At 47.0% G+C, this 26,283-nt stretch overlaps 1 protein-coding gene across 1 annotated transcript in view; it reads right to left on the reverse strand.

The window, feature by feature from the left end:
- Nucleotides 1-23,883, reverse strand: part of MARCHF1 (membrane associated ring-CH-type finger 1) — a 248,870-nt gene extending 224,987 nt beyond the window's left edge. The window contains exon 1 of the mRNA XM_033941799.1: nt 23,770-23,883. Coding sequence (XP_033797690.1) covers nt 23,770-23,883 — 114 coding nt within the window. The remainder of the gene's footprint in view (nt 1-23,769) is intronic.
- Nucleotides 23,884-26,283: the final 2,400 nt, after the last annotated feature.

Here is a 26,283-nt window from a genome sequence, read left to right on the forward strand (position 1 = left end):
TTATTCATTATCTCGATTTGTGTAACAAAGTGAGTTTACTCAGTTCATGAAATGTTATAGACTATTAGAGTGCTAAATACTCCAGTTTTTGAGAACAGCAATTATTTCTCTTTGTTTCTGACGTTTGATTCCAGTACACAATAATATAGCTAATGGTAGAGATGACTGTACATTATTGAAAATGATTGACTCAGTTCACTCAAATTATGACTGAGCTTTAGGAGGTAAACAAATCGTGAGCCAAAAAAACCCAAGTCATTCAAAAACAGGTTCTTAAAAAAACCTCACCCACGCCGTAAATAAAGAAGGACACAGTAATACTCGAAAGGGTTCAGAGAGGAGCGACTAAGATGGTTAAGGGGTTGGAGAAGCTGCCGTACAGTGACAGATTAGAGAAACTGGGCCTCTTCTCCCTCGAACAGAGGAGATTGAAAGGGGACATGATCGAAACATTCAAGATACTGAAGGAGATAGACTTAGTAGATAAGGACAGGTTGTTCACCCTCTCCAAGGTAGGGAGAACGAGAGGGCACTCTTTAAAGTTGAAAGGGGATAGATTCCGTAAAAATGTAAGGAAGTTTTTCTTCACCCAGAGAGTGGTGGAAAACTGGAACGCTCTCCCGGAGTCTGTCATAGGGAAAAACACCCTTCAGGGATTCAAGACAAAGTTAGACAAGTTCCTACTGAACAAGGGTGTACGCTGGTAAGGCTAGTCTCAGTTAGGGCACTGGTCTTTGACCAAAAGGGCCGCCGCATGAGCGGACTGCTGGGCGCGATGGACCACTGGTCTGACCCAGCAGCGGCATCTCTTATGTTCTTATATGGAATGCTCAAGACAAGCCACTACAATCACTGATAACATTATAAGAACATAAGAATAGCCACATTGGATCAGACCAATGGTCCATCTAGCCAAGTATCCTGTTTCCACAGTGGCCAATCCAGGTCACAAGTACCTGGCAAAACTCCAAGTAACAGCAACATTCCATACCGATTCCAGGGCATGCAATGGCTTCCCCCAATGTCTGTCTCAAATGCCTGCAATATTCACACAAAAAATATCTTCTTAGGATACTTGAATGTCAAAACGCTACAGATGTGCTTTCTTAATGAGCAGTAAATTCTAAATATTGATATGTACGTGGAATGTGGATGCAGCTTAAGAACATAAGAACATAAGTCGTGCCTCTGCTGGGTCAAACCTGAGGTCCATCATGCCCAGCAGTCCGCTCACGCGGCAGCCCTTTTGGTCCAGGACCTGTATACTAGCCCTCTATCTATACCCTTCTATCCCCTTTTCCTTCAGAAAATTGTCCAATCCCTTCTTGAACTCCAATACCGTACCCTGTCCTATCACTCCCTCTGGAAGCACGTTCCAGGTGTTCACCATCCATTGGGTGAAGAAGAACTTCCTAGCATTGGTTCTGAATCTGTCTCCTTTTAATTTTTAAGAATGCCCTCTCGTTTTTGTAGTTGTCGAAAGTTTGAAGAATCTGTCCCTCTCCACTTTCTCTATGCCCTTCGTGATCTTATAAGTTTCTATCATATCCCCTCTAAGTCTCCGCTTCTCCAGTGAAAAAAGCCCCTCTCTCTAATCTTTCAGCGTATGAAAGGTTTTCCATACCTTTTATCACTCTCTTCTGAACCCTATATTCATGCTTTGGTTTTTCAGCCATCAGGCTCTCTAAACTTTCTGGATCTGAAATTCTTCTTTTCTTCTATGCATCCCATGTGCATACAGATAGAAGGCCTGCCTTCTATGTGCAAACTCTAGTTTTATTCACAGAAAGACAGGTATGTAAAATTTGCTAAGGAGAGCACACCAGAGGGAAAAGAGTTGCACAAAGGTCCATAATACAAAGAAAGAGTAGAAAGTCACAAATGGAGCAATGAGGTAGAGAATAGTGCGTAAAATTCTGGAAACCGCACCTTCAAAAAGATATACACAGGATGGAGTTGGTCCAGAGGAAGGATATTAAAAAGGTCAGTGGTCTTCGTCATAAGGTGCATGGTGACAGACATAAAGATCTCAATATGTATACTTTGGAGGAAAGGTGGGTGAGGGGAGATATGATAGAGACATTTAAATAGCTACATGGCATAAACGCACATAAGGCGAGTATCTCATTGGAAAGGAAGCTCTGGAATGAGAGGGCATAGGATGGCGTTAAATGGTGAGTCTAGGGAGTAATCTAAGAAAATATTTTTTTAACAGAAAGGGTGGAATAGGCTCCCGGTAGAGGTGGTGGAGACAAAATCTGTCTGAATTCAAGAAAGCATGGAACCGGCACGTGGAATCTCTTAGGGAGAGGAGGAGATAGTGGATACTGTGGATGGGCAGAATGGATGGGCCATTTATCTGCCATCACATTTCTGTTTTCTTAGACACTTTCATAGGGATGTAGCTATTATTTCAAGACCCAACATGGCCCATGTTTCAGCAAGTGCCTGTATCAGGGGTCATAATGTGACAAATCAATATAGAAATCCTCCATCAGAAAGTGAAGTACATGCAATAACAATTGTAGAGTTGTAGAGTGCAGCTTCCTCTGTCGTGTGCATAGAGTAAAATTTGCTGCCATAAATATATATAAGTTTATGTTCACCTTGGGAGTTAGTGCCCAAGAAAAGGATCTGGGTGTCATTGTAAACAATACGATGAAACCTTCCGCCCAATGTGTGGCGGCGGCCAAGAAAGCAAACAGGATGCAGGGAATTATTTAAAAAACGGATGGTTAACAAGACTAAGAATGTCATAATGCCCCTGTATCGCTCCATGGTTAATGTGACCATTTATTTTTTTCATCAAAACGGGACATCTATTAATATTCAGTCCCACCCCCAATCCAACCCTAGCCCCGCCCCAATTTCTTCCATTTATTTTCTTGTATACACAATATCTTATTAATTCATAATGGTAAACATAAAATATTAAAAAAAAAACCCACAAAGCAAACTGTACGCAGAGAAAATATTAATTATCATTTACGAGTTTCAAGGTTTTTCAAAGATGTCAAGGCAGATTACTTTAAAATATGCAATGTCACCTCAGTAACTATAGAAAAATAGACAAATATAGTGCAAAATATAGACAGCAGATATAAATTCTCAAAACAGACACATTTTGATTACTAAATTGATAATAAAATCATTTTTCCTACCTTTGTTGTCTGGTGATTTCATGAGTCTCTGGTTGCACTTCCTTCTGACTGTGCATTCAATCTTTCTTTCTTTTGCATTCAACATTTCTTTCAGAATCCAGCCCATCCCCTTTGGGTCCAGGTCTCTCTCTCTTTTCCCTCTGTTACCCTCCCCAGATCCAGTGTCAGTTCTCCTTTCTACCTTTGTTCCAGGTCTCCCTCTCTCTCCCCCTCTGTTTAAACCTCCCATAGTCATGCATCTGCCTCCTGTCTTTCCACTTTCGTCAAAGCCTTTTTCTCTGTAGTCTTTCTAATGTGCTTACAACCCCCCCTTTCTCTGCCTCTTTCTCTCCTTCTTTCCTTCTTCCCTCCCAGCAGATTTTAGCATATCTCTCTCCTCCTTTTTTCCCCTCCTTCCTCTTTTCCTCCTCCCAGGTCTGGTATCTGTCTCCTCTCCTTCCATCCTGCTCTGGCAACTCTCTCTCCGCTCCCTTCCTCCTGTTCTTCTCTGGCCTTCCTTCTCAATTTATTTTCTGCCTCTGTCTAAATTCTTTTTTACTATTCAGTCCTCATTTTACCTCTTTCACTGTGTCTACCTATAGTTTGCCACCTCTTTCCCTCCCTCCTTCCAGTAACTAACTCTATCCTCTTCCCTCAATCCTGCATGTGCCCTTTTTTTCTTTCTCCTCCCCACTTCCTTCCAGTGTCTGCTCCCCCTGTCCCTCACACTTCTATTCAGCGGCTGTCCCTCCTCTCCCCCACACTATCATTCAGTGTCTGTTTCCCTCTCTCTATCCCTTCCATCTACTGTTTACACTCTATCTCGCCCCTTCCATTCACTGCCCTCTGTGCTCTTTCTATCCAGTGTCCGCTCTCTCTCGCTTTCTCTCTCTTCCATATGGCATCTTCCCTCTTTCTATGCTCCTTCCATAAACTATCTATCCCGTGCCCCTTCTCTCCTTTGTACATGATTGATTTCAGCTCTGTCACCTCTCTGTTTTTCTCTCTCTGTCACCGCCCCCTCCCCTATGCTCTGGCATCTCTCTCTTCTCCTTTCTTTCCTTCCCCCATGGTCTGGCATCATCCCTTCCCTGATTCCCGGCATCTCTCTCCTTTCCTTTTCTTCCATCTCTCCCTCTCCCTCCATGCTCTGACATCTCCTCCTTCCTTTTCCCTTGGGCTGGCATACCTTCCTCCTTCCCTCCAAGCCCTGGCATTTCCTTTCATTCGCTCCCTCATCTTCCTTCAACACTCTCCCCAATTCTCTCTCCCTCTGCTCCCTTTCCTCCTTGTCACCCAAAACTTCATCGGGCAGCAGCAGCATTCACAATTCACTGCTGTTGACGGCTTCAGGCCTTCCTCTATTTTGGGTCCTGTCTTCATGAAAACAGGAAGTAGGCAGGACCCGGCAGAGAGCAAGGCCTGAAGCCGGCAACAGCAGCAAATTGTAAACGCTGCTGCTGCCCGAAGAAGGTAATGGAGCACCGAGGCAGACCGCTTCTCCCCCCTCCCAGCCAAACCCCCTCTGACCCTCCTATCTCTCCCTCCCGACCCTCCCAGCAAGTAGACAACCTCCCTCCAGTAGCGTCGGCAGCCGCAGCAAGCTAAACAGGCTGCTTCGCTGCTTTCTCCTGCCCGCGAATCCCTCTGCCGCATCACCGATTACATCATCAGTGACGCTTCACCGGCTGCTGACGCTACTGGAGGGAAGTTGTCAACTCGCTGGGAGGGTCGGGAGGGAGAGATAGGAGGCTGAGATCCCCTGTCCCGTTGTCCCCACTCACAGCTTTGGGACGCCCTCTCTGAAAACGGGACATTTCGGGTGTCCCGAAGCTGTGAGTGGGGACAATGGGACAGGGGATGTGAAAAAGGGACTGTCCCGTTCAAAACGGGACGTATGGTCACCTTATCCATGGTGTGACCTCACCTGGAGTATTGCATTATTAAATTCTGGTCTCCTTATCTCATGAAAGATATAACGGCACTAGAAAAGGTTCAAAGAAGAGCAACCAAGATGATAAAGGGGATGGAACTCCTCTCGTATGAGGAAAGGCTAAAAAGTTTAGGGCTCTTCAGCTTGGAAAAGAGACGGTTGAGGGGAGATATGATTGAAGTCTACAAAATCCTGAGTGGAGTAGAACGGGTACAAGTGGATTGATTTTTCACTCCGTCAAAAATTACAAAGACTAGGGGACACTCGATGAAGTTGCAGGGAAATACTTTTAAAACCAATAGGAGGAAATTATTTTTCACTCAGAGAATAGTTAAGCTCTGGAACACGTTACCAGATGTTTTGGTAAGAACAGATAGCGCAGCTGGTTTTAAGAAAGGTTTGGACAAATTCCTGGAGGAAAAGTCCATAGTCTGTTATTGAGAAAAATATGGGGGAAGCCACTGCTTGCCCTGGATTGGTAGCATGGAATATTGCTACTCCTTGGGTTTTGGCTAGGTACTAGTGACCTGGATTGGCCACTGTGAGAACGGGCTACTGAGTTTGATAGACCATTGATCTGACCCAGAAATGCTATTCTTATGTTATGTTCTTATCCTGAGTGGAGTAGAATGGGTACAAGCGGATCGATTTTTCACTCCTTCAAAAATTACAAAGTTCAGAGGACACTCAAAGTTACAGGGAAATACTTTTAAACCCAATAGAAGGAAATATTTTTTCACTCAGAGAATAGTTAAGCTCTGGAACACATTGCCAGAGGTTGTGGAAAGAGCAGATAATGTAGCTGGTTTTAGGAAAGGTTTGGACAATTTCCTGGAGGAAATTATGGAGGAAAAGTCCATAGTCTGTTATTGAGACAGACATGGGGAAGCTATTGCTTGCCCTGGATCTGTATCATGGAATGTTGCTACTCCTTGGGTTTTGTCCAGGTACTAGGGACCTAGATTGGCCACCGTGAGAACGGGATACTGGGATTGATGGACCATTAGTCTGACCCAGTATGGCTATTCTTATATAGGGTATAATCCTGTATACATTGTCACACTTGCAAGTGTTGTGATGAGAATTCAGCAAGGCCATCACTGTAAGAATTCCAACTCATAATTGTAACAGCATAATCTCTGGCTATATTTTAGCTTTAAGCTCATTTAAAAAAAAAAAAAAAAATCCAAACTTATTAAAGGTTGGGTATTTTTCTCCATAACCCCAAATCCTCATTGGGGAAAAAACAAACAAACCACAATATCTTCAGTTACTCTGAGTCATGCCACTAGACTAGACTAGTCTAGAGGAATATCCTCATTACAGCCCAAAGAAAAGTTCAAAAACTAAACTTCTTATCCTCTGTCCTGTGGCACAAAATAGTTTGGATCGTAAGGTCCCAGCACAAGTTTAAAAAAAAAAAAAAAACACCTAAAAAACGAAAAGCAGTTTTGTCTTTAAATGTTCCAGCACTGCTCTGTGCTGCATTAAGATATTGCTATCTTATTTTACCCCCAATTCCAGCCAGGTATAAACTGAAATGGGGTGAAAGAGAATATCTCCACACATTCCTGGGCTTGTCAGGCCCTCCCACATTCTCCCATATAGTAAGGTTATCACACAGTGTCTTTTCCCCCAAGCAAGGTGTGGACTTGAAAACAGACAGTTTAAAGTTTCTCATAAAAAAAAAAAAGCATTCCGGTTCACTGGATCAGGCTGTTTCCATTTCTGACTGGTCATCATCTCTCTCTGGCTCCCATTCCATGCTTTCCTCCCTCTCTCTCTCTTCTAACTGCCTAATTACTGAGGCCAATTCTCTGTGAGGTGGAACTGTGAAGAGAGGCTCCAATATCCTGGGTTGGATTGCCAGACTGCAGAAAGGAACCCTCGTCAACACATGCCCCTTTATTCCTGTCCATGTTTTACTCTGATTCCTTCTAGGAACTAAGTAGTCAAGTTTCCTACTAACATTAAGTGACCCAACCCCTCTGCCCAGCTCTTGGTTATGGAGTTGTAGTCGTGATTTGGAAAAAGTTCCCCTGTGACTTCTTTGAGTTCTAAACCCCCTCCCCCTTATTACCAGCTTATTTTTGTGGAGCATGTCTATTGCCCTACTTTCTTCAGTATTTTCCCACGGATACCTGTCCCGTAAGTCAGTTATGTCACAATATGTATAGGAGTCATTTTACAAGGAGTCACCTAGTGTTAGATGTGATCCATCTTGTTAAAAGGTGGACTATAAATAAAAAACTATATGCTATATATAAAATCCAGGGGATATTGCCTAAAGCAGTGATTCCCAGCCCTGTCCTGGAGGATCACCAGCCAGTCGGGTTTTAGGAATAGCCCTAATGAATTTGCATGAGAGATTTGCATATAATGGAGGTGACAGGCATGCAAATCTGTGCCATGCATATTCATTAGGGCTATCCTGAAAACCTGACTGGCTGGTGGTCCTCCAGGTCAGGGTTTGGAACCACTGGCCTAAAGTATATATTAATGTTTACACACACTATGGAACTGTTTTAAGTGCTGGGACCTACATTTACACGTGTCCTTTCTCACTTAGACAAGTATGTCAAACAAGAGTATACAGAACTATAAAATGCACAAAATTGGTGTGTCAGAAAGTACACATTACCAGAGTTGGGAGGAGTTTGAGGATTGGCATGTACTGTACATGATGCAAAATGCATAGTATGAGTTCATAATCAATGTGAAATCTGACATCTGCTCCACACATATACTAAGCACAAGATTGACTTGACAATAAAACCAGAAGTACCTGCATAACAGTGGCGTATCAAGGGGGGGGGGAACAGTCCGCCCCGGGTGCACGGCCCAGGGGGGTGCACAGATGGCCACTCACTTGCTGCCTGGCTGGCCCGGAACGTCCTCTCCGACGTTAGAATTGACGTCGGGCAGCCAGAGTTGGTTGTACCACGGGAAAAGAAACAGGGTGAATTCAGCACCGGCCTGTTTCCGATGGCCAGTGGCAGCCTTTCCCCGGCGGTGGTGGCAGCAGCATGTTTCCCAATGGCGGTGGCATGGGGGAGAGCAGAGAGAAAGAAAGAAAGAAAGGGGGGGAGACACGGAGACAGAAAGAAAGAAAGGGGGGGACAGGGATCCAGAAAGAAAGAAAGAAAGGGGGCAGGGTGAAAGAAAGAAAAAAATGGGGCATGGGGAGAGAGAAAGAAAGACAGACATAAAGAAAGAAAGGGGGCATGGAGAGAGAAAGAAAGAAGGGGGCAGGGTGAAACAAAGAAAAAGTTGGGGGAGGGAATGAGGTCTGGAGGAGAGGAAGCATATAGGAGGCTGAAAGAAGGGAAGAAATATTGGATGCACAGTCAGAAGAATAAACATAGAAACATAGAAATAGTCGGCAGATAATGCACAGTCAGAAGAATAAACATAGAAACATAGAAATAGTCGGCAGATAAGGGCCACGGTCCATCTAGTCTGCCCACCCCAATGACCCTCCCCTACCTTTCTCTGTGATTAGATCCCACGTGTCTATCCCATTTGGCCTTAAAATCAGGCACGCTGCTGGCCTCAATAACCTGAAGTGGAAGACTATTCCAGCGATCAACCACCCTTTCAGTGAAAAAGAATTTCCTGGTGTCCCCGTGCAGTTTCCCGCCCCTGATTTTCCACGGATGCCCCCTTGTTGCCGCGGGACCCTTGAAAAAGAAGATATCTTCTTCCACCTCGATGCAGCCCGTGAGATACTTGAATGTCTCGATCATGTCACTCCTCTCTCTGCGTTCCTCGAGTGAGTACAGCTTCAACTTATCCAGCCGTTCCTCATACGGGAGATCCTTGAGTCCCAAGACCATCCAGGTGGCCATTCTCTGGACCAACTCCAGTCTCAGCACATCCTTACGGTAATGTGGCCTCCAGAATTGCACACAGTATTCCATGTGGGGCCTCACCATGGATCTATACAATGGCATAATGACTTCAGGCTTATGGCTGACAAAACTCCTGTGTATGCAACCTATGATTTGCCTTGCCTTGGATGAAGTTAGCTGCACTTGATTGGCAGTCTTCATTTTCTCACTGACGATCACCCCTAAGTCTCGTTCTGCTTCAGTTCTTGTTAGGATCTCGCCATTAAGTGTGTAAGTCTTGCATGGATTTTTGCTGCCCAGGTGCATGACTTTGCATTTTTTGGCATTGAACCTGAGTTGCCAGGACCTAGACCAGCGCTCCAGTAAGAGTAGGTCGTGCATCATGTTGTCGGACATTGAATTTATGTCTGTTGTGCTTTTGCCCACTACATTGCTTAGTTTGGCGTCAACGGCGAATAATGTTATTTTACCTCACAGCCTTTCTGCCAAGTCTCTTATAAAGATGTTGAATAGGATTGGGCCCAGGACCAGAGACTGATGAAATTACCAAACAAAGGTAGGAAAAATAATTTTATTTTCAATTTAGTGATCAAAATGAGTCCGTTTTGAGAATTTATATATGCTGTTTATATTTTGCACTATGGGCCCCTTTTACTAAACTGCAATAGCAGTTTTTAACGCACGGAGCCTATGAGCATCGAGAGCTAAAAAACGCTATCGCGGTTTAGTAAAAAGGGAGGGGGTATATGTGTCTATTTTTGTATAGTTGTTACTGAGGTGACATTGCATAAAGTCATCTGCCTTGACCTCTTTGAAAACCCGCGGAATATAAATGATAAAGCACAGTTACTTACCGTAACAGGTGTTATCCAGGGACAGCAGGCAGATATTCTTAACACATGGGTGACGTCACCGACGGAGCCCTCGGTACGGACCTTTTTAACTAGAAGTTTCTAGTTGGCCGCACCGCGCGTGCGCGAGTGCCTTCCCGCCCGACGGAGGAGTGCGTGGTCCCCAGTTAGTATAAGCCAGCTAAGAAGCCAACCCGGGGAGGTGGGTGGGACGTAAGAATATCTGCCTGCTGTCCCTGGATAACACCTGTTACGGTAAGTAACTGTGCTTTATCCCAGGACAAGCAGGCAGCATATTCTTAACACATGGGTGACCTCCAAGCTAACAAAGAGGGAGGTGGGATGGTTGGCCATTAGGAAAATAAATTTTGTAACACAGATTGGCCGAAGTGTCCATCCCGTCTGGAGAATGCGTCCAGACAGTAGTGAGTAGTGAATGTGTGAACTGAGGACCAAGTGGCCGCCTTGCAGATTTCCTCGATGGGCGTGGAGCGGAGGAAAGCTACAGAAGCAGCCATAGCTCGGACCCTGTGGGCCGTGACAGTTCCATCCAGTGAGAGACCGGCCCGAGCATAGCAGAAAGCAATACAGGCAGCAAGCCAATTGGAAAGTGTCCGTTTGGAGACAGGACGACCCAAACGGTTGGGATCGAAAGACAAAAAGAGCTGAGGGGATGTCCGGTGAGCTCTGGTACGATCAAGATAGTAAGCAAGGGCACGCTTACAATCCAGCGTGTGCAACGCCTGTTCCCCAGGATGCGAGTGAGGCTTAGGGAAGAAGACGGGCAGCACAATGGACTGGTTAAGGTGAAAAGCCGAGACCACCTTGGGAAGGAATTTAGGGTGGGTACGCAGAACAACCTTGTCATGGTGAAAAACAGTGAAAGGTGGGTCGGCAACCAGTGCATGCAGTTCGCTAACCCTCCTGGCAGAGGTGATGGCAATTAGGAAAAGCACCTTCCAGGTAAGAAGCCTGAGCGAAGTTGTGGCAAGAGGCTCAAACGGAGGTTTCATGAGGGCTGAGAGAACCACATTCAGGTCCCAGACGACAGGAGGAGGTTTGAGAGGCGGTTTGAGATTGAAGAGCCCTCTCATAAATCTGGAAACCAGAGGATGAGCCGTGAGGGGTTTTCCGAGAATAGGCTCATGAAACGCAGTGATGGCACTGAGGTGGACTCTGATGGAGGTAGTTTTGAGGCCAGCATTGGACAGTGAGAGCAAATATTCCAAGACAGTTTCCACCGCTAAGGAGGTGGGTTCCTGACGATGCCGGAGACACCACGAGGAGAATCTGGTCCACTTCTGATGGTAACATTGGAGAGTGGCCGGTTTCCTGGAGGCGTCCAAAATGAGGCGGACCGGTTGAGATAGATTCTCTGGAGAGGTCAGCCCGAGAGAAACCAAGCTGTCAGGTGGAGCGAAGACAGATTGGGATGCAGTAGAGACTGATGCTGCTGCGTAAGTAGAGTAGGAAACACAGGAAGTAGAATGGGTTCCCTGGAGCTGAGTTGGAGCAGGAGTGAGAACCAGTGTTGGCGAGGCCACCGAGGGGCGATAAGAATCATGGTGGCGTGATCCTTGCGGAGTTTGGACAAGGTCCGCAACATCAGAGGAAGTGGAGGGAAGGCATACAGGAACCGATCCCTCCAATCGAGCAGGAATGCATCCGGAGCCAGACGGTGAGGAGAGAAGAGTCTGGAACAGAATTGGGGCAGCTGATGATTGTGAGGTGCTGCAAAGAGGTCCACCTGCGGAGTGCCCCATCGAGCAAAGATGGATAGCAGAGTCGGAGGGTCCAACGTCCACTCGTGAGGTTGAAGGATGCGGCTGAGATTGTCGGCCAGAGAGTTCTGTTCGCCCTGGATATAGACCGCCCTGAGAAAGAGATTGCGGTCCGTGGCCCAGGTCCAGATGCGCAGAGCCTCCAAACAAAGGGGGCGAGATCCGGTGCCGCCTTGCTTGTTTATGTAGTACATGGCGACTTGATTGTCTGTGCACAGGAGGAGGACTTGAGGGCAGAGAAGATGTTGGAAAGCCTTGAGGGCGTAGAACATGGCTCTGAGTTCCAGGAAATTGATGTGATGACGACGCTCCTGTGGGGTCCAAAGTCCCTGGGTGCGTAGATCTCCCAGGTGAGCTCCCCACGCGTAGGGGGACGCATCTGTGGTGATGATCATAGAGTGGGGGGGCAGATGAAAGAGTAGACCCCTGGAAAGATTTGAGGAGTTCAACCACCATTGGAGAGATTGCTGAAGAGATGATGTCACAGAGACGGGATGAGAAAGAAGATCCGAAGTCTGTGACCATTGGGTGGCGAGAGTCCACTGAGGCGTACGAAGGTGGAGACGTGCCAGAGGAAGGACATGCACCGTCGAGGCCATGTGACCCAGGAGGACCATCATCTGTCGGGCAGGAATGGAGGGATGCATGAGCACCTGACGGCAGAGATGGAGCAGGGTCCGCTGGCGATCGGAGGGGAGAAAGGCCCTCATCAGCGTGGTGTCCAGAACTGCTCCAATGAATTGAAGTCGCTGGGTGGGAAGCAGATGCGACTTGGGGTAGTTGATCTCGAACCCCAGGAGGTGGAGGAGAGAGATGGTGTGATGAGTAGCTTGTAGCACGAGTTGAGATGAAGGTGCTTTCACCAACCAATCGTCCAAGTAGGGGAACACCTGGAGGTTGTGAGACCTGAGGAAGGCCGCTACCACTATAAGGCACTTGGTGAAGACCCTGGGGGAGGAAGCAAGGCCGAACGGTAGCACCTTGTACTGATAGTGGTGGTGCAGTACCTGGAACCGCAGGTAGCGGCGAGAACTCTGATTGATGGAGATGTGAGTGTAGGCCTCTTTGAGGTCCAGGGAACATAGCCAGTCGTGTTGAGAAAGAAGAGGGTAAAGCGTGGCAAGGGAGAGCATTCTGAACTTCTCCTTGACCAGACACTTGTTGAGATCCCTTAGATCGAGAATGGGACGGAGGTCTCCCGTCTTTTTGGGAACCAGGAAGTAGCGGGAGTAGAATCCCTGACCCCTTTGATCTGGAGGTACTTCTTCGATGGCGTTGAGAAGGAGGAGGGATTGAACTTCCCTCAGGAGGAGGGGGGTTTGAGATGAGTGTGAAGCAGACTCTACGGGAAGGTTGTCTGGTGGAAGAGTCTGGAAGTTGAGAGAGTAGCCGTGGCGGATGATGTTGAGGACCCACTGGTCCGACGTGATGACTTCCCAACGGCTGGAGAAAATGGTGAGACGACCCCCGATAGGCTGTGGAAGAGGCAGTGAGGGAGGATGACTGGCTATGCCCTGGAGAGAAGAGTCAAAAGGGCTGAGACTGTTTAGCAGGCTGAGGCGGCTTAGAGGGTTGAGTGGCCTGAGATCGAGCCTGGGCATGGTGCTGCTGTTGACGAGGTCGCCGAGATTGTTGGGGGGGCGGATTGAGTGGCCTGGCGGAGAACCTCCGCTGGTAAGAAGATTGAGGCCGATAGGGTCGAGCAGGCGGAGCCTTCTTTTTTGGCTTGATCAAGGTGTCCCACCTGGTCTCATGGGCCGAGAGTTTCTGGGTGGTGGAATCCAGGGACTCTCCAAAGAGTTCATCCCCGAGACAGGGGGCGTTGGCCAAACGATCCTGGTGGTTGACGTCCAGGTCGGAGACTCTGAGCCAGGCTAGTCGACGCATGGCTACAGCCATGGCAGAGGCCCGAGAGGTGAGCTCGAAGGAGTCATATATTGAGCGGACCATGTATTTTCGCATCTGGAGAAGACCAGAGATGTGTTGTTGGAATAGCGGGACCTTGCGCTCAGGAAGGTACTTCTGAAGGGTAGACAGTTGTTGGACCAAGTGTTTTAGGTAGAAAGAAAAATGGAAGGAGTAGTTGTTTGCCCTGTTGGCCAGCATGGCATTTTGGTAAAGCCTCTTGCCAAATTTGTCCATGGTCTTACCTTCTCTGCCAGGAGGGGTAGAGGCATAGACACTGGAGCCCTGGGTCTTTTTCAAAGTGGATTCCACTAAAAGGGACTCATGGGGCAATTGAGATTTGTCAAATCCAGGTATAGGGATGACCCGGTAAAGGTTGTCCAGCTTACGGGGGGCTCCCGGTACCGTGAGGGGAGTTTCCAAGTTCTTGTAGAACGTTTCCCGTAGGATGTCATGTACGGGAAGCTTGAGGAACTCCTTAGGAGGTTGCTCAAAATCTAAAGCCTCTAGAAAGGCTTGAGACTTTTTCGAGTCAGATTCTAGTGGAAGGGATAGGGCAGCAGACATTTCTCTCAGAAATTTAGTGAATGAGGACTGCTCCGGTTTAGAGGTGGCATCGGGTGCCGATGGTTCCTCATCAGATGAGGAGGGATCCTCCTCGGTACCGAGGGGAGTCTCCTCCCACAAATCAGGGTCTCTGACCTCTGGTGCATGTCGAGACACCGGGGTGGAGGGCGCGGTGTGGCGAGTCTTGGACAAAGACTTACCAGAGCGCACTGAAACGGTACCAGGGGAGGACGATCGGCGTCGTTCTCGGTCCCGAGAAGAATGCCGTACCACCTGGTGCCGAGAAGGATCCACATTGGTCTGAGAATGAACCACCGGATCGGCGTGAAGTTGTTGAGCCGAAAGGATCGGCATAGAGGTGTTTACCGGTACCGAAGGAGTGGACACCGGGGGCTCGGTGCGGGTCTCGGGCCGGTCTGGTACCGGAAGGAGCGGTGCCAGGATAGAGGGTAACAGCTGTTCAAGTTGTTTCTTCAACTGTTCCTGAAGCTGAGCTTTGAGAATGACCGAGATACGGTCATCTAGGGGTGGCATCGGAACCGCTTTCTTTTTCTTCGGTTCCTTGGATGCCGCTCCACGCCCCGGCGATGAGGAGGCCGATGACGAGGCACTCACCGATATCGGGGCGGAGCGTTTGCGGGACCGGTGCGATGCCGGTAGGGACGGTGTCGCCACCGTAGCTGGAGGGCGCTCGAGGGAAGAGGAAGGCTTCTTAGCCGGCTTACCTGGCGCCAGAGACGCCGATGTGGGGTCGGGCGGTGTCGAAGTAGACGGTGCCGATTTCTGTGGTACCGCTGTCGATGTCGAGGAGTCCATCGCCGACTCGGTGCCGAAAAGAAGAGTTTGTTGGATTCTTCGGTTTTTAAGCGTTCGTTTTTGCAGAGTGGCACAGCGGGTGCAGGAGTCTGCCCGATGCTCCGGACCCAGACACTGCAAACACCAATTGTGTGGGTCAGAAACGGAGATCGGGCGTGCACACCGCTGGCACTTCTTAAAACCGACCTGCGGGGGCATGAAGGGGAAGATAGCCTCCGCAAAATCGAAGTCCGAGGCCTGTATAATGGCAACAGGCCCCGCCGGGGCAAAAACGAAAGAAAAAGGAAAAATGAAAGTTTGTTTTTTTTTTTTTTTTTTGCAAATCAAAGAAAAAGTAAACCCGAAGGTAAAGAGAGAAAAAATTAGGAAAAAAACGCGAGCGGGAAGGCGAAAAAGTGATTTCAACGGCCGTTGAAAAAATACACGCGTCTTCTTCGCTCCGCGGAAACGAAGAAACTGGGGACCACGCACTCCTCCGTCGGGCGGGAAGGCACTCGCGCACGCGCGGTGCGGCCAACTAGAAACTTCTAGTTAAAAAGGTCCGTACCGAGGGCTCCGTCGGTGACGTCACCCATGTGTTAAGAATATGCTGCCTGCTTGTCCTGGGATAATTAACATTTTCTCTGCGTACAGTATGTTTTGTGTTTTTAAAATTTTATTGTTGGTAAATCATTTTGACTTGGCCACGAAGGTAAGGGGGAGGGAGGGAGGGGAGCTGCTGAAAGACATCTAGTAATTCTTGCAGGCTTGACTGTGCAGGGAATTATTTTTATAAAATCATGTTTTGTTATGTGACTGGCATTATTTAGACTTTAATTTCTATGAATGAATAGAATGAAAACGATATAAAATTACTTGCTTGTTTTTATGTGTGTGTGCTGAAGGAAAGTGGAGAGAGAGTGGGCTGAGGACGCTGAAGGGAAATGGGGAAGAGAAAGTGGAGAGAAGACGCTGATTTATAAATTGACAATTGTACAGAATATTGTTTCTTTTTATACTTTAATATAATAAGTTCAATATAAAACAATTCAAGGCTTGTGTGGATGGAATCAGGTGGTTTGTGGGGATGAAGACCAAGCTTACGGGGATTAGTCCAATAAAATGGTATTTTCATATTTCTCATTATTTGTTTTATTTTTATTTGTTAATTTGTAAAGTGGTGATTGTTATGTATCAGTTTTTTCAAATTTATATCTACTACCTTTATATTTTTACAGTATTAGAGGACATGTATTACTGTTTTTGTGGTGTTGTATTGTATGCAGAGTCTGGTTTCTTGGCAGTTCAGTTTAACTTTTGTCTACATATTTCTATTTTTAGTTTGTGATTATTCCATATTGGGCGAGGGTGTATCTGTCAGTGTGTATGAAAGGGACATGGCTTTCTGATAGCATCAACTGTACAGGATCAATTGACTGTGCAGGATCTGGTTTGTTTAGTTTTACAATGTATGTGTTGGTGTTCTAGTGCTCACTGCAGTGTTTAAGATGCTGCCTTTTCCTAGGTCCACTCTTGTTGTGCGATATGTAGATGTTACTAAAAATCATATTTTTCATATAGATGGGGGGGTGTCAAAAAATGATGGGCCCCGGGTGTCACATATGCTAGGTACGCCATTGCTGCATAACAAAATTAATGAATATATATATATATATATATATATATATACTAATCTTTAAACACGTTACATTAACGAGTGCTAGAATAGATGTGTGTGTCTGTCTTTCTTTCTTTCTCTCTCTCTCTCTCTCCTTGGCCGTTTTCTGTCTGTCTGTCTTTCTTTCTTTCTTTCTGTCTCTTTCTTTCCTCGGCTGTCCACCACCACTCCTTGTCTGCTCCCCCTGTCCAGCAGTAGCCCTTCTCCCTTCCTTTTACCTCTCCACTGTCAAGCATCACCTCTTCCTTACTCTTCCTGTCCAGCAGCAGCCCTTCTCCCTTCCTTTTACCTCCCCCCTGTTCAGCAGCACCTCTTCCCTGCTCCCTAATACCTGCTCCCAAACTGCCGTTCTTACCCTCCCTCCATCCCGGCTTCCTGGTCTCTTCTGGCCCACCGGCACGAACCGCTGCCGCCGCTGCTGCTCTTCATTCGCCTCTTCAAAGCAGCCTGCTGAGGATCGCCGGACAGCTGTAGCGAACCTCACAGGCCGCTCTCCACCTCGGGAGAACATTCCCTCTGACATAATCCCACCCCTCCTCTGAAGTACAGGATCGCGTCAGAGGGAACGTGCTCCCAAGGTGGAGAGCGGCATGCAAGGTTTGCTACAGCCAGCCGGCGATCCTCAGCAGGCTGCTTTGAAGAGGCAAATGAAGAGCAGCAGTAGCAGCTGCGGCTTGTTGTCTGACGGGCCAATTTTGAACACCCTGTGGGCCTTAAAGTGAGTGAGGGCGGGAAGGGGGAGTCACCGGCATGTTCTCCGCCTCATTGCATCCATGGTCATTATTTAAAACTCTGCATACGCAGTAGGACTGCCACAGAGCTACGGCTCACGGACACAGAGAACACGAAGTTTGAAGTGCGCATGCGCGCTTAGGGTTTTATTATAATATTATATATACAGTATATAATAAATGACATTTATAGTTTTTCGGTACACCTCATGGAAATATAGAAACATACAAAAAATGAAGGCAGTCTGTCCCATCCAAGCCACTCCCTTAGACATCCTGTGCACTTGTTCCTTGGTTTGTTGGATTTAGATACAGTCATCTTCTCCAAAGTGTCTCCCAGGAGTCCATTCCATTAATATGCCACATTTTGTGAAGAAATATTTCCTTAGGTTACTTCTGAGTCTCTGTCTCCTTTCCCCTTTATCCTATGCCCTCCCATGGGTTCCGTTCAACTCAAACATCACTATCATATCTCCCCTCTCCCACCTTTCTTCCAAATTGTACATATTAAACCTTTAATTCTGTCTCTCTATACCAGTGGCCAATAATATTCTTAGTCCATAAATGCCATGAAAAATAAATCCATAAGAAAAACACAAAAACATGGAAGGCAAACAGTATCAAAATAGGAAAATAAAGCCAAACCTCCAAGACTTTAGTTACTGGCTTGGTTTATTATATCCAGTAGCCAGTTTCCCTGGGCATACAGCCAAGTTAGCTTTGCTCTGTTTACTGAACTGGGGAAAATCAGAACCCAGCCTTGAGTTCCTGCTACTGCTGACTTAAGGCTAGATTCACAAAGCAAACCAATCATGTAACGATTAGTTTGCGACCCCTTTGCGACCTGATTTACTCTGGCCCGATTCCGATCTGCGCATGCAAATGAGGGGAATGGCATGCAAAGTAGGCAGGGACGTGATTCACAAAACAAATTTTGCAAACTGACTGGGCTGGCCGATCAATTGGGGACCAGTCGCAAATGTTCTTTACCACTCTCCAGCAACAATGCCGCCCTGCTCTCTGCCCTTCTCCTGTCTTTCAGCCCCGACTTTCAGCTTCACTTTTCCCAAACTACCCCTACTCTCTGCCGCCCAGACTGATCTCTGCTTCCCCGACTCTCCTGCTCTCTGCCTCCTGCTCACACTGCAGGGAAGGCGGCAGAGAACAGGAGAGTCAGGGCCAATGAGTTTTAGCTGAGCTTCCTATCCAGTCCCCATCACTTACATGAAACCCAGCAGCAATAGAGAAAGGGACTCTTGTGCATGGAGAGCGCCTGGCGCTCATCCCAAGCAAACTGTTGCAAACTTTTTGATCGACTGTTTCTATCATAGGGAGCCCGAGTTTTAACCAAGGCTTTTGCCGCTGGGGATCGCCCTTCAGAACAACCTTTTAGTTGAAGAGACAGGAGTGTCGGGCCTCCCCCCCCAAAAAAAATCCTCAGCAAAAACAAACGCATACACAGACCATCTATAGGGAAAACAGATAGTCTGCGCATGCGTCAGGATTGTACACTAGCGATCCTTGTTGGCGGATAGGAGCATTCCTCCGATCGCCCCCATTAGAATATTATTGGTTTCTGAATCCATCGGACTAGAGCAAGGGTGTCCACACTTTTTGCGAGCTACTTTTAAAATGACCAAGTCAAAATGATCTACCAACAATAAAATTTTAAAAAACACGAAGCACACTATACACAGAGAAAACGTTAATTATCATTTATATTCTGTTTTTTTTTTCAAAGAGATCAAGGTGGATGACTTTATGCAATGTCACTTCAGTAACAACTATACAAAAATAGACAAATATACCCCCTCTCTTTTTTACTAAACCACAATAGAGGTTTTTAGCAGAGGGAGCTGCGCTGAATGCCCTGTGCTACTCTTGATGCTCATAGGCTCCTTCTGCTAAAAACCACTATTACAGTTTAGTAAAAGAGGGCCATAGTGCAAAATATAGACATCAGATATAAATTCTCATAACACCCACATTTTGATCACTAAATTGAAAATAAAATCATTTTTCCTACCTTTGTTGTCTGGTCATTATTCAAATCTTGTTGGTCCCAGGCTCAGGTTGTCTTCTGATAACTTGCTTGCCAGGGTCTCCTTCTTTCTTCTTTCTCCGTGCTAATTATCCATCTTCTATCTCTGTCCTCCTCTTCCCTTCCGTTTCCCTCCCCTCCCCTGGAAGTCTGGCATCTTTCCTTTTTTTCGTCTCCATCCACAGATCCACATTTTCTCAACTACCCTTTTATCCAGCATCTCTCCTTCCTTCCTCACCACTCCAGGGTCCACCATGTCTCCCTTTCTTTTCCCAACTACCCTCCTATCCTGTATCTCTATCCCTCCCTCCACACCATCCCTTGTGTCCAACTTCTCTCCCTTTTTGTTCTTTCCCTCCCTAAATCCCATTGTCTACCATCTCTTTCCCACTCCTCTGTTTTTAAACCCATTATTTCTTCCCCCCAAAGTCCAGCATATGTATGCCTCTTTGAACCCCCCCTTCCCTCCCTCCCTCCCTTCTACACCAGGGTCCTCTTCCCCCAAAGGCCTGTCCCCCATGAGGGCCTGCACCCCACCCCTGAAGGCCTGCCTGTCCCCTCTCCCAAAGGCCTGCACCACTATCCCTGAAGGCCTGTCTCCCCCCCCCCCCCACCCGAAGGACTACCCCCCAACGGAAGGCCTGCGAGTTCTATCCTGGCCTCCTGTGCATCCCTTTACCTAATTTTAGCAGGGAGCAGCTTGCAGAGAGGATCGCAAGTACTTTAGCGATCCTTGCAGTTTGCCATAGGCCTCAGGAGCTGTCTTCCCTCTGCCGCGATCCTGCCTCTGACTCAGAGGAGGTGCAGGATCATGGCAGAAGGAAGATAGCTCCTGAGGCCTATGGCAACCTGCAAGGATCACTAAAGTACTGGCGATCCTCGCTGCAAGCTGCTCCCTGCTAAAATTAGATAAAGGGATGTTCGGGAGGCCAGGGAGAAAGCCAGACACCACAGCACTTCCTGACTGACTCTCCCCCCTTGCCCTCTAAAGCAGGAGCATTGGTGGCCGGCCAGCAAGAGGCAGCGCTGCCAATCCTGCTTTAGGGGGTGAGGGTGAGGGTCAATCACTGAATTGGGAGGCCGATTTGGGGGCGGTTAAAATCATGGTGCTTCTATCTCCTGTAGTGCGCTAAGCTCCATCTACCCCGCTGACCTTTTAACTCCGCCCTGCCAGCACTCTGATTGGCCGGCGTTCTTCAAGAGGCGGATTAATTGGACGCTGGTCAGGAGGGGGAAAAAAAGAGAAGGGAAACTGCATGGCTCCGCGATTGACTGGGGTTGCCTGAGCGATCGACCGGTCGATCATGATTGATGTATTGGGCACCCCTGGACTAGAGAATGACACGGAGGCTGTTACCCACGGCTAGCTGTGGGTATCCTGCCGAAAAGGTGTGGGGGTGGGAAGTACTCACTGCAGGTACAGGGCCAAGGCCATCTACCACCCCGTGGAGCGGTGAATGGCCTTGTCCCCACAGTTAAGGAAGTGAACGCGTGCGGTCACTGATCACGCACGGCCCCCTCCCTCCTTCCTACCTACCCGAATCTATCCATCTCCCTCCCCCATACCTTTGCTGCACGTTTTAAGATTGAGTAGTAACTTGTTCAAAGCCATCGGAACCTGCATGCAGTCACATGCATCTGTGGGCGGAAGCTTCTCCTCTGACGCAACTTCCGGTTGCGTCAAAGGAGAAGCTTCCGCCCACAGGTATATGTTACTGCTCACATGCTCCGACGGCTTTGAACAAGTTATTCAATCTTAAAACGCGCAGGAAAGGTAAGGGGGAGGGAGAGAGATGCTCGGACTGCATGAGAGGTGCTGAAGGGCGTGAAGGAAAGGAAAGGAACAGACGCTGAAAGGGGTGGAGAAGAACAGATGCTGAAAGGAAATGGGGGAAGACAGAGTGGGGAGAAGACGCTTAAGGGAAATGAGGGAGAAGACACTGAAGGGAAATGGGGAAGACAGAGTGGGGAGAAGACACTGAAGGGAAATGGGGAATAGAGAGTGGGGAGAAGACGCTGGCAGGGAAGAAGACAGAGATGCCAGACTATGGGGGGAGCGGAGGGAAGAAGATGGGTGTCAGACCAATGGGGGGGGGGGGTGAAGGGAGAGGCACAGTAACAAAACAAATGGAAGATGCAGAGAGAAGACAGATAGTGGATGGAAGGAATTGAATGAGAAGATGAGGAAAGCAGAAACCAGACAACAAAGGTAGAAAACAAATTTCTATTTATTTATTTTTTTTTTTTTTTGCTTTAGGATAAAGTAGTATATTAGTTGTGCTGATAAAAATTTATAAACAAAGCCCTCCAGCTGAACATCTCTTTCTCTAGTTCAGAACTTGAATTTATAAGGAAGGAATAAGCTAAATATTGCAGTACTGAGGCTTGTAAGGATGCTGCGGGGATAGTAGTCGCGGGGACAGTGGTCACGGGGACGGGGTGGTGACAGGAATGGTGGTCATGGGGACGGGGCGGGGACAAAGACAAATTTTTTCCCCATGTCATTCTCTACATCGGATCAGACACGGATCGGTCACGATCAAGCAGGTTAATGAATCTAACCCTTTGCTAGCAAGGCTTCCCAGCCTTTTTTCCGTTTTTCCGTTCAGAGCTTAGTTTGCTTAAAGAGCTTATCATTAATAGTTAAGTTTTGAACAAACATTGCACAGCAGGGGACTTAAGACAAATACCTATACTGAATGTAACCAAGATTTAAATAAAAATTATAATACCTGGGTCTGGGGCGTTTTGGCCCAATTGCCTGAGCAGGATTGGGTCGGGCCCGAAGTTGTTTTCAGGGCCATGCTCATTGCCACGGGGTAAACATGCTGTCTGGCAGGGTTGACAGGTGCAGGAGTCAGCCTGTCTGAAGACGTGTCGGCCCGGTAGTGCCGGAGTGAGCAAGGAGCAGTCCTGCTTGAAGACGCGACTGCTGGAGAGCTGCAGGAGTTAGCCAGCACTGATTGCGGCATCGGGAAAGGGCTCACGGTGGTGGTGCACATTGGTGACATCATCGCATATGCGTGATGATGTCATCAGTGAGCTGCCGCGCTTGCGCAGTTGCTCTCCAGTCCCGGTTTGGGCCTAAACAGCCCAAAGAGAATTTTTAACGTGCTAAAAGCACCGAAGAGGCGGCAAAGAGTCAGAGGGACCGGGGAGAGGCTCTGGAGGGCCTCTCCTGAAGAATTTGGAGCGCGGTTCTTTGCGGGTCATTTTTTTATTTTTAAATCCAGCGCATGCCTGTAATTTTGGCAATGGCTCGAGGGAAAGCGTCGTGGAAGCCATGTCAACAGATCTTGAGCAGGTTCGTGCTCAGGAGCTCGTGGAGGTTGCCATGGCTGAAGAAAAAGAGAGTTAAAGTTTCTGAAAGTATGAAGACATCTTCAGGTATGGTTTATTGGCTTTATTTTATTTTGATATTTGGCTGGTTTAATGCTGTTTTTGCATGAGTGATTGTTGGGTTTCCAGACTGCTGATGTCTGCAACAGGTGTGATGGCCTCAAGTAGAAGTCAACAGTGCTGGGGAGTTCTAAAACTGCCAAGGTGGGCTGTTGAGTTGTTTTTTGGCAAAAAGACAGGTGTCTGTTTTATGTTGTCTCTGTGAAATTGATTTTTAAAGATAAATTAGATATTTATTAGATATTGGAAATTGGATATTGATTGGATATTAGATGTTTATTGATATTTGGATATTTATTGATTTTTAATTAAACCTTGGTTTAATAAAATAAAAAAATAGGTGGGATTAGTTTTTAGGGAAATTTCAATTATCCTTTGATTTTGGGGGGTAGCTAGTGATCACAGTGTTTATTATTTTTTTTCATCAAATAGGGATATAGGGTTTTGCTTCCTTTGGGTATTTTAGTTAGGGAGTAGATACACCATTTGTTGAAGCTGAATCTCCTGGAAAGAAGAAGCACTGGTACCCAATGGCCCTGCAGAGAAAAAAAAGGAAAAACACCTGGACCCAGTGAGAAAAATTTATTACAAAGAATTAAATTCTTTGAGAAAGGTTTTATTTGGAAACTTATTCTAAAGCTGTATAGATATATACGTTTTATTATATTTGTATAAATAAACTAACAAAAACTTTTAAAATCAGTATTTGATTAAAAGGTTTTACTTATTGTTCATCCGGTATCTTTTATTTAGAGTGAAATATTTTATGCTTACTTTTCCCTCTTTTTAGAAAAATTCTCACTTTGGCTTGTAGGGTAACTTGACTACAGAAGGTGAAGTAAGTAAGAATTGATATTCAAAGAGGGAGAGGTTACATGAAGAGGCTTTTATCAGTTCAGCATCACAGGCTCAGTTTCACACAGCTTCTTAGCAAACAAAAACCAAACTATGGGGAAAAACAGGAAGACTTTTGTAGTTGATTTTTCCCTGTTTAATTAAGGTCACATGACCTCTGCCTGCAGAAAGCCAGCAAGCACAAGTCCCTTTCTTAAATTCAAAAGAAAGACTCTTTCCTTCACTTTGGCTTAGGGACTAACCTCTATCCATTCTTGGTTAAAGCTTGCTTCTTGAGACAATTCAGAAGTGTCCATAGCCTCTGCTCCTACCAAGCTCCCAGCAGCTGGTCTCAGACTGGGTAATTCCTCAGCCATTTCCACGTCCTCACTGCTGTGAGGTGGAAAGTAAAGACTCCTCCCCTCACCTTCCTGGTTGCAGTCCTGCTGGTGCCTGTGATTCAGGGCTCTGTTTTTCAACGTATCATAGCCCCACCCCTCTCTCTTAGGAGGGGGGTTGGACTGAAATTCCCTAGGGAGTGGAACCTGGTTTCTCCTAGGCTGTTGATACTGTGAATACCTAAAGTGACCATTTATTTTTTTTCATCAAAATGGGACATTTATTAATTGTCAGTCCTGCCCCCAATCCTGCTCTAGCCCTGTCCCAATCCTGCCCTAGCCCCACCCCAATCCTGCCCTAGCCCCGCCTTCAATCCCACCCCCAATTTCTTCCATTCATTTTTCATGTACACATAATATCTTATTAATTTATAATGGTAACCATAAAATTTAACAAAAACCACAAAGCACACTATACGCAGAGAAAATGTTAATTAACATTTACATTTGGGAGTTTTTCAAAGATGTCAAGGCAGATGACTTTAAAATATGCAATGTCACCTCAATAACTAGAAAAATAGACAAATATTGCGCAAAATATAGACAGCAGATATAAATTCTCAAAACTGACACATTTTGATCACTAAATTGAAAATAAAATCATTTTTCCTACCTTTGCTGTCTGGTGATTTCATGAGTCTCTGGCTGTGTTTCTTTCTGACTGTGCATACTTTCTTTCATTCTTTCTGCACTCAGGCCCAACAATTGTCCCTTTCTATTCCCTCCCTGCTTCCTTCCTATGTCCTTAGTGCCCCCAGTGCCTCATTCCTATGTCATTAGTGCCCTTTCCCATGTCCTTTGTGCCCCCAGGGCACCCTTCCCATGTCCTTAGTGCCTCCAGTGCCTCCTTCCCATGTCCTTAGTGCCCCTAGTGCCTCCTTTCTATGTCCCTAGTGCCCCTTCTCATGTCCTTAGTACCCCAGTGCCTCTTTCCCATGTCCTTAGTGCCCCTTCCCATGTCCTTAGTGCCCCTTCCCATGTCCTTAGTGCCCCCAGTGTCTCCTTCCTATGTCCTTAGTGCCCCTTCCCATGTCCTTAATGCCCTCAGTGCCTCCTTCCTATGTCCTTAGTGCCCTCAGTACCTCCTCCCTATGTTCTTAGTGCCTCTTCCAATGTCCTTTGTGCCCCTAGTGCCTCCTTCCTATGTCCTTAGTGCCCCTTCCCATGTCCTTAGTGCCCCTAGTGCCTCCTTCCTATGTCCTTAGTACCCCTTCCCATGTCCTTAGTGCCCCTTCCCATGTCCTTAGTGCCCCCAGTGTCTCCTTCCTATGTCCTTAGTGCCCCTTCCCATGTCCTTAGTGCCCTCAGTGCCTCCTTCCCATGTCCTTAGTGCCCTCAGTACCTCCTCCCTATGTCCTTAGTGCCTCTTCCAATGTCCTTAGTGCCCCTAGTGCCTCCTTCCTATGTCCTTAGTGCCCCTTCCCATGTCCTTAGTGCCCTCAGTGCCTCCTTCCCATGTCCTTAGTGCCCTCAGTGCCTCCTTCCCATGTCCTTAGTGCCCTCAGTACCTCCTCCCTATGTCCTTAGTGCCTCTTCCAATGTCCTTAGAAACATAGAAACATAGAAAAAGCGGCAGAAAAGGGCTATAGCCCACCAAGTCTGCCCATTCCAAGTATCCCCCCCCTGAGTTTACTCCCTTAAAGATCCCACGTGAGTATCCCATTTTCTCTTAAAATCCGTCACGCTGCTGGCCTCTATCACCTGGAGTGGGAGTCTGTTCCAATGATCCACAACTCTCTCGGTGAAGAAATACTTCCTGAAGTCTCCATGGAGCTTCCCTCCCCTGATTTTCAGCGGATGCCCTCTGGTGGTCGAGGGTCCCATGAGCCGGAAGATATCATCTTCTGACTTGATGCGTCCCGTGATATACTTATATGTTTCAATCATATCTCCCCGTTCTCTTCTTTCCTCAAGTGAGTACAGCCGCAATTTCTTTAGTCTTTCTTCATACGTGAGATCCTTGAGCCCCAAGACCATCCTGGTTGCTGTTCGCTGAACCGACTCGATCCTCAGCACGTCCTTTCGGTAGTGTGGTCTCCAAAACTGAACACAGTACTCCAAGTGAGGCCTCACCATGGCTCTGTACAATGGCATCATAACTTCAGGTCTCCTGCTGACGAAACCTCTGCGGATACACCCCATCATTTGTCTTGCCCTGGAGGAAGCCTTCTCCACTTGATTGGCAACCTTCATGTCCTCGCTAATGATCACTCCTAGATCGCGTTCCGCTGTGGTCCTAACCAAGGTCTCACCATTTAGTACATAAGTTCTACGCGGGTTTCTCTTTCCCAGGTGCATTATCTTGCATTTTTTAGCATTGAAGCCAAGCTGCCAAGTAGTTGACCATTGTTCCAGCAGCAGTTGATCGTGTGTCATATT

The sequence above is a fragment of the Geotrypetes seraphini genome, chromosome 1 (assembly GCF_902459505.1).
Source record: "Geotrypetes seraphini chromosome 1, aGeoSer1.1, whole genome shotgun sequence".
NCBI lineage: Eukaryota > Metazoa > Chordata > Amphibia > Gymnophiona > Dermophiidae > Geotrypetes > Geotrypetes seraphini.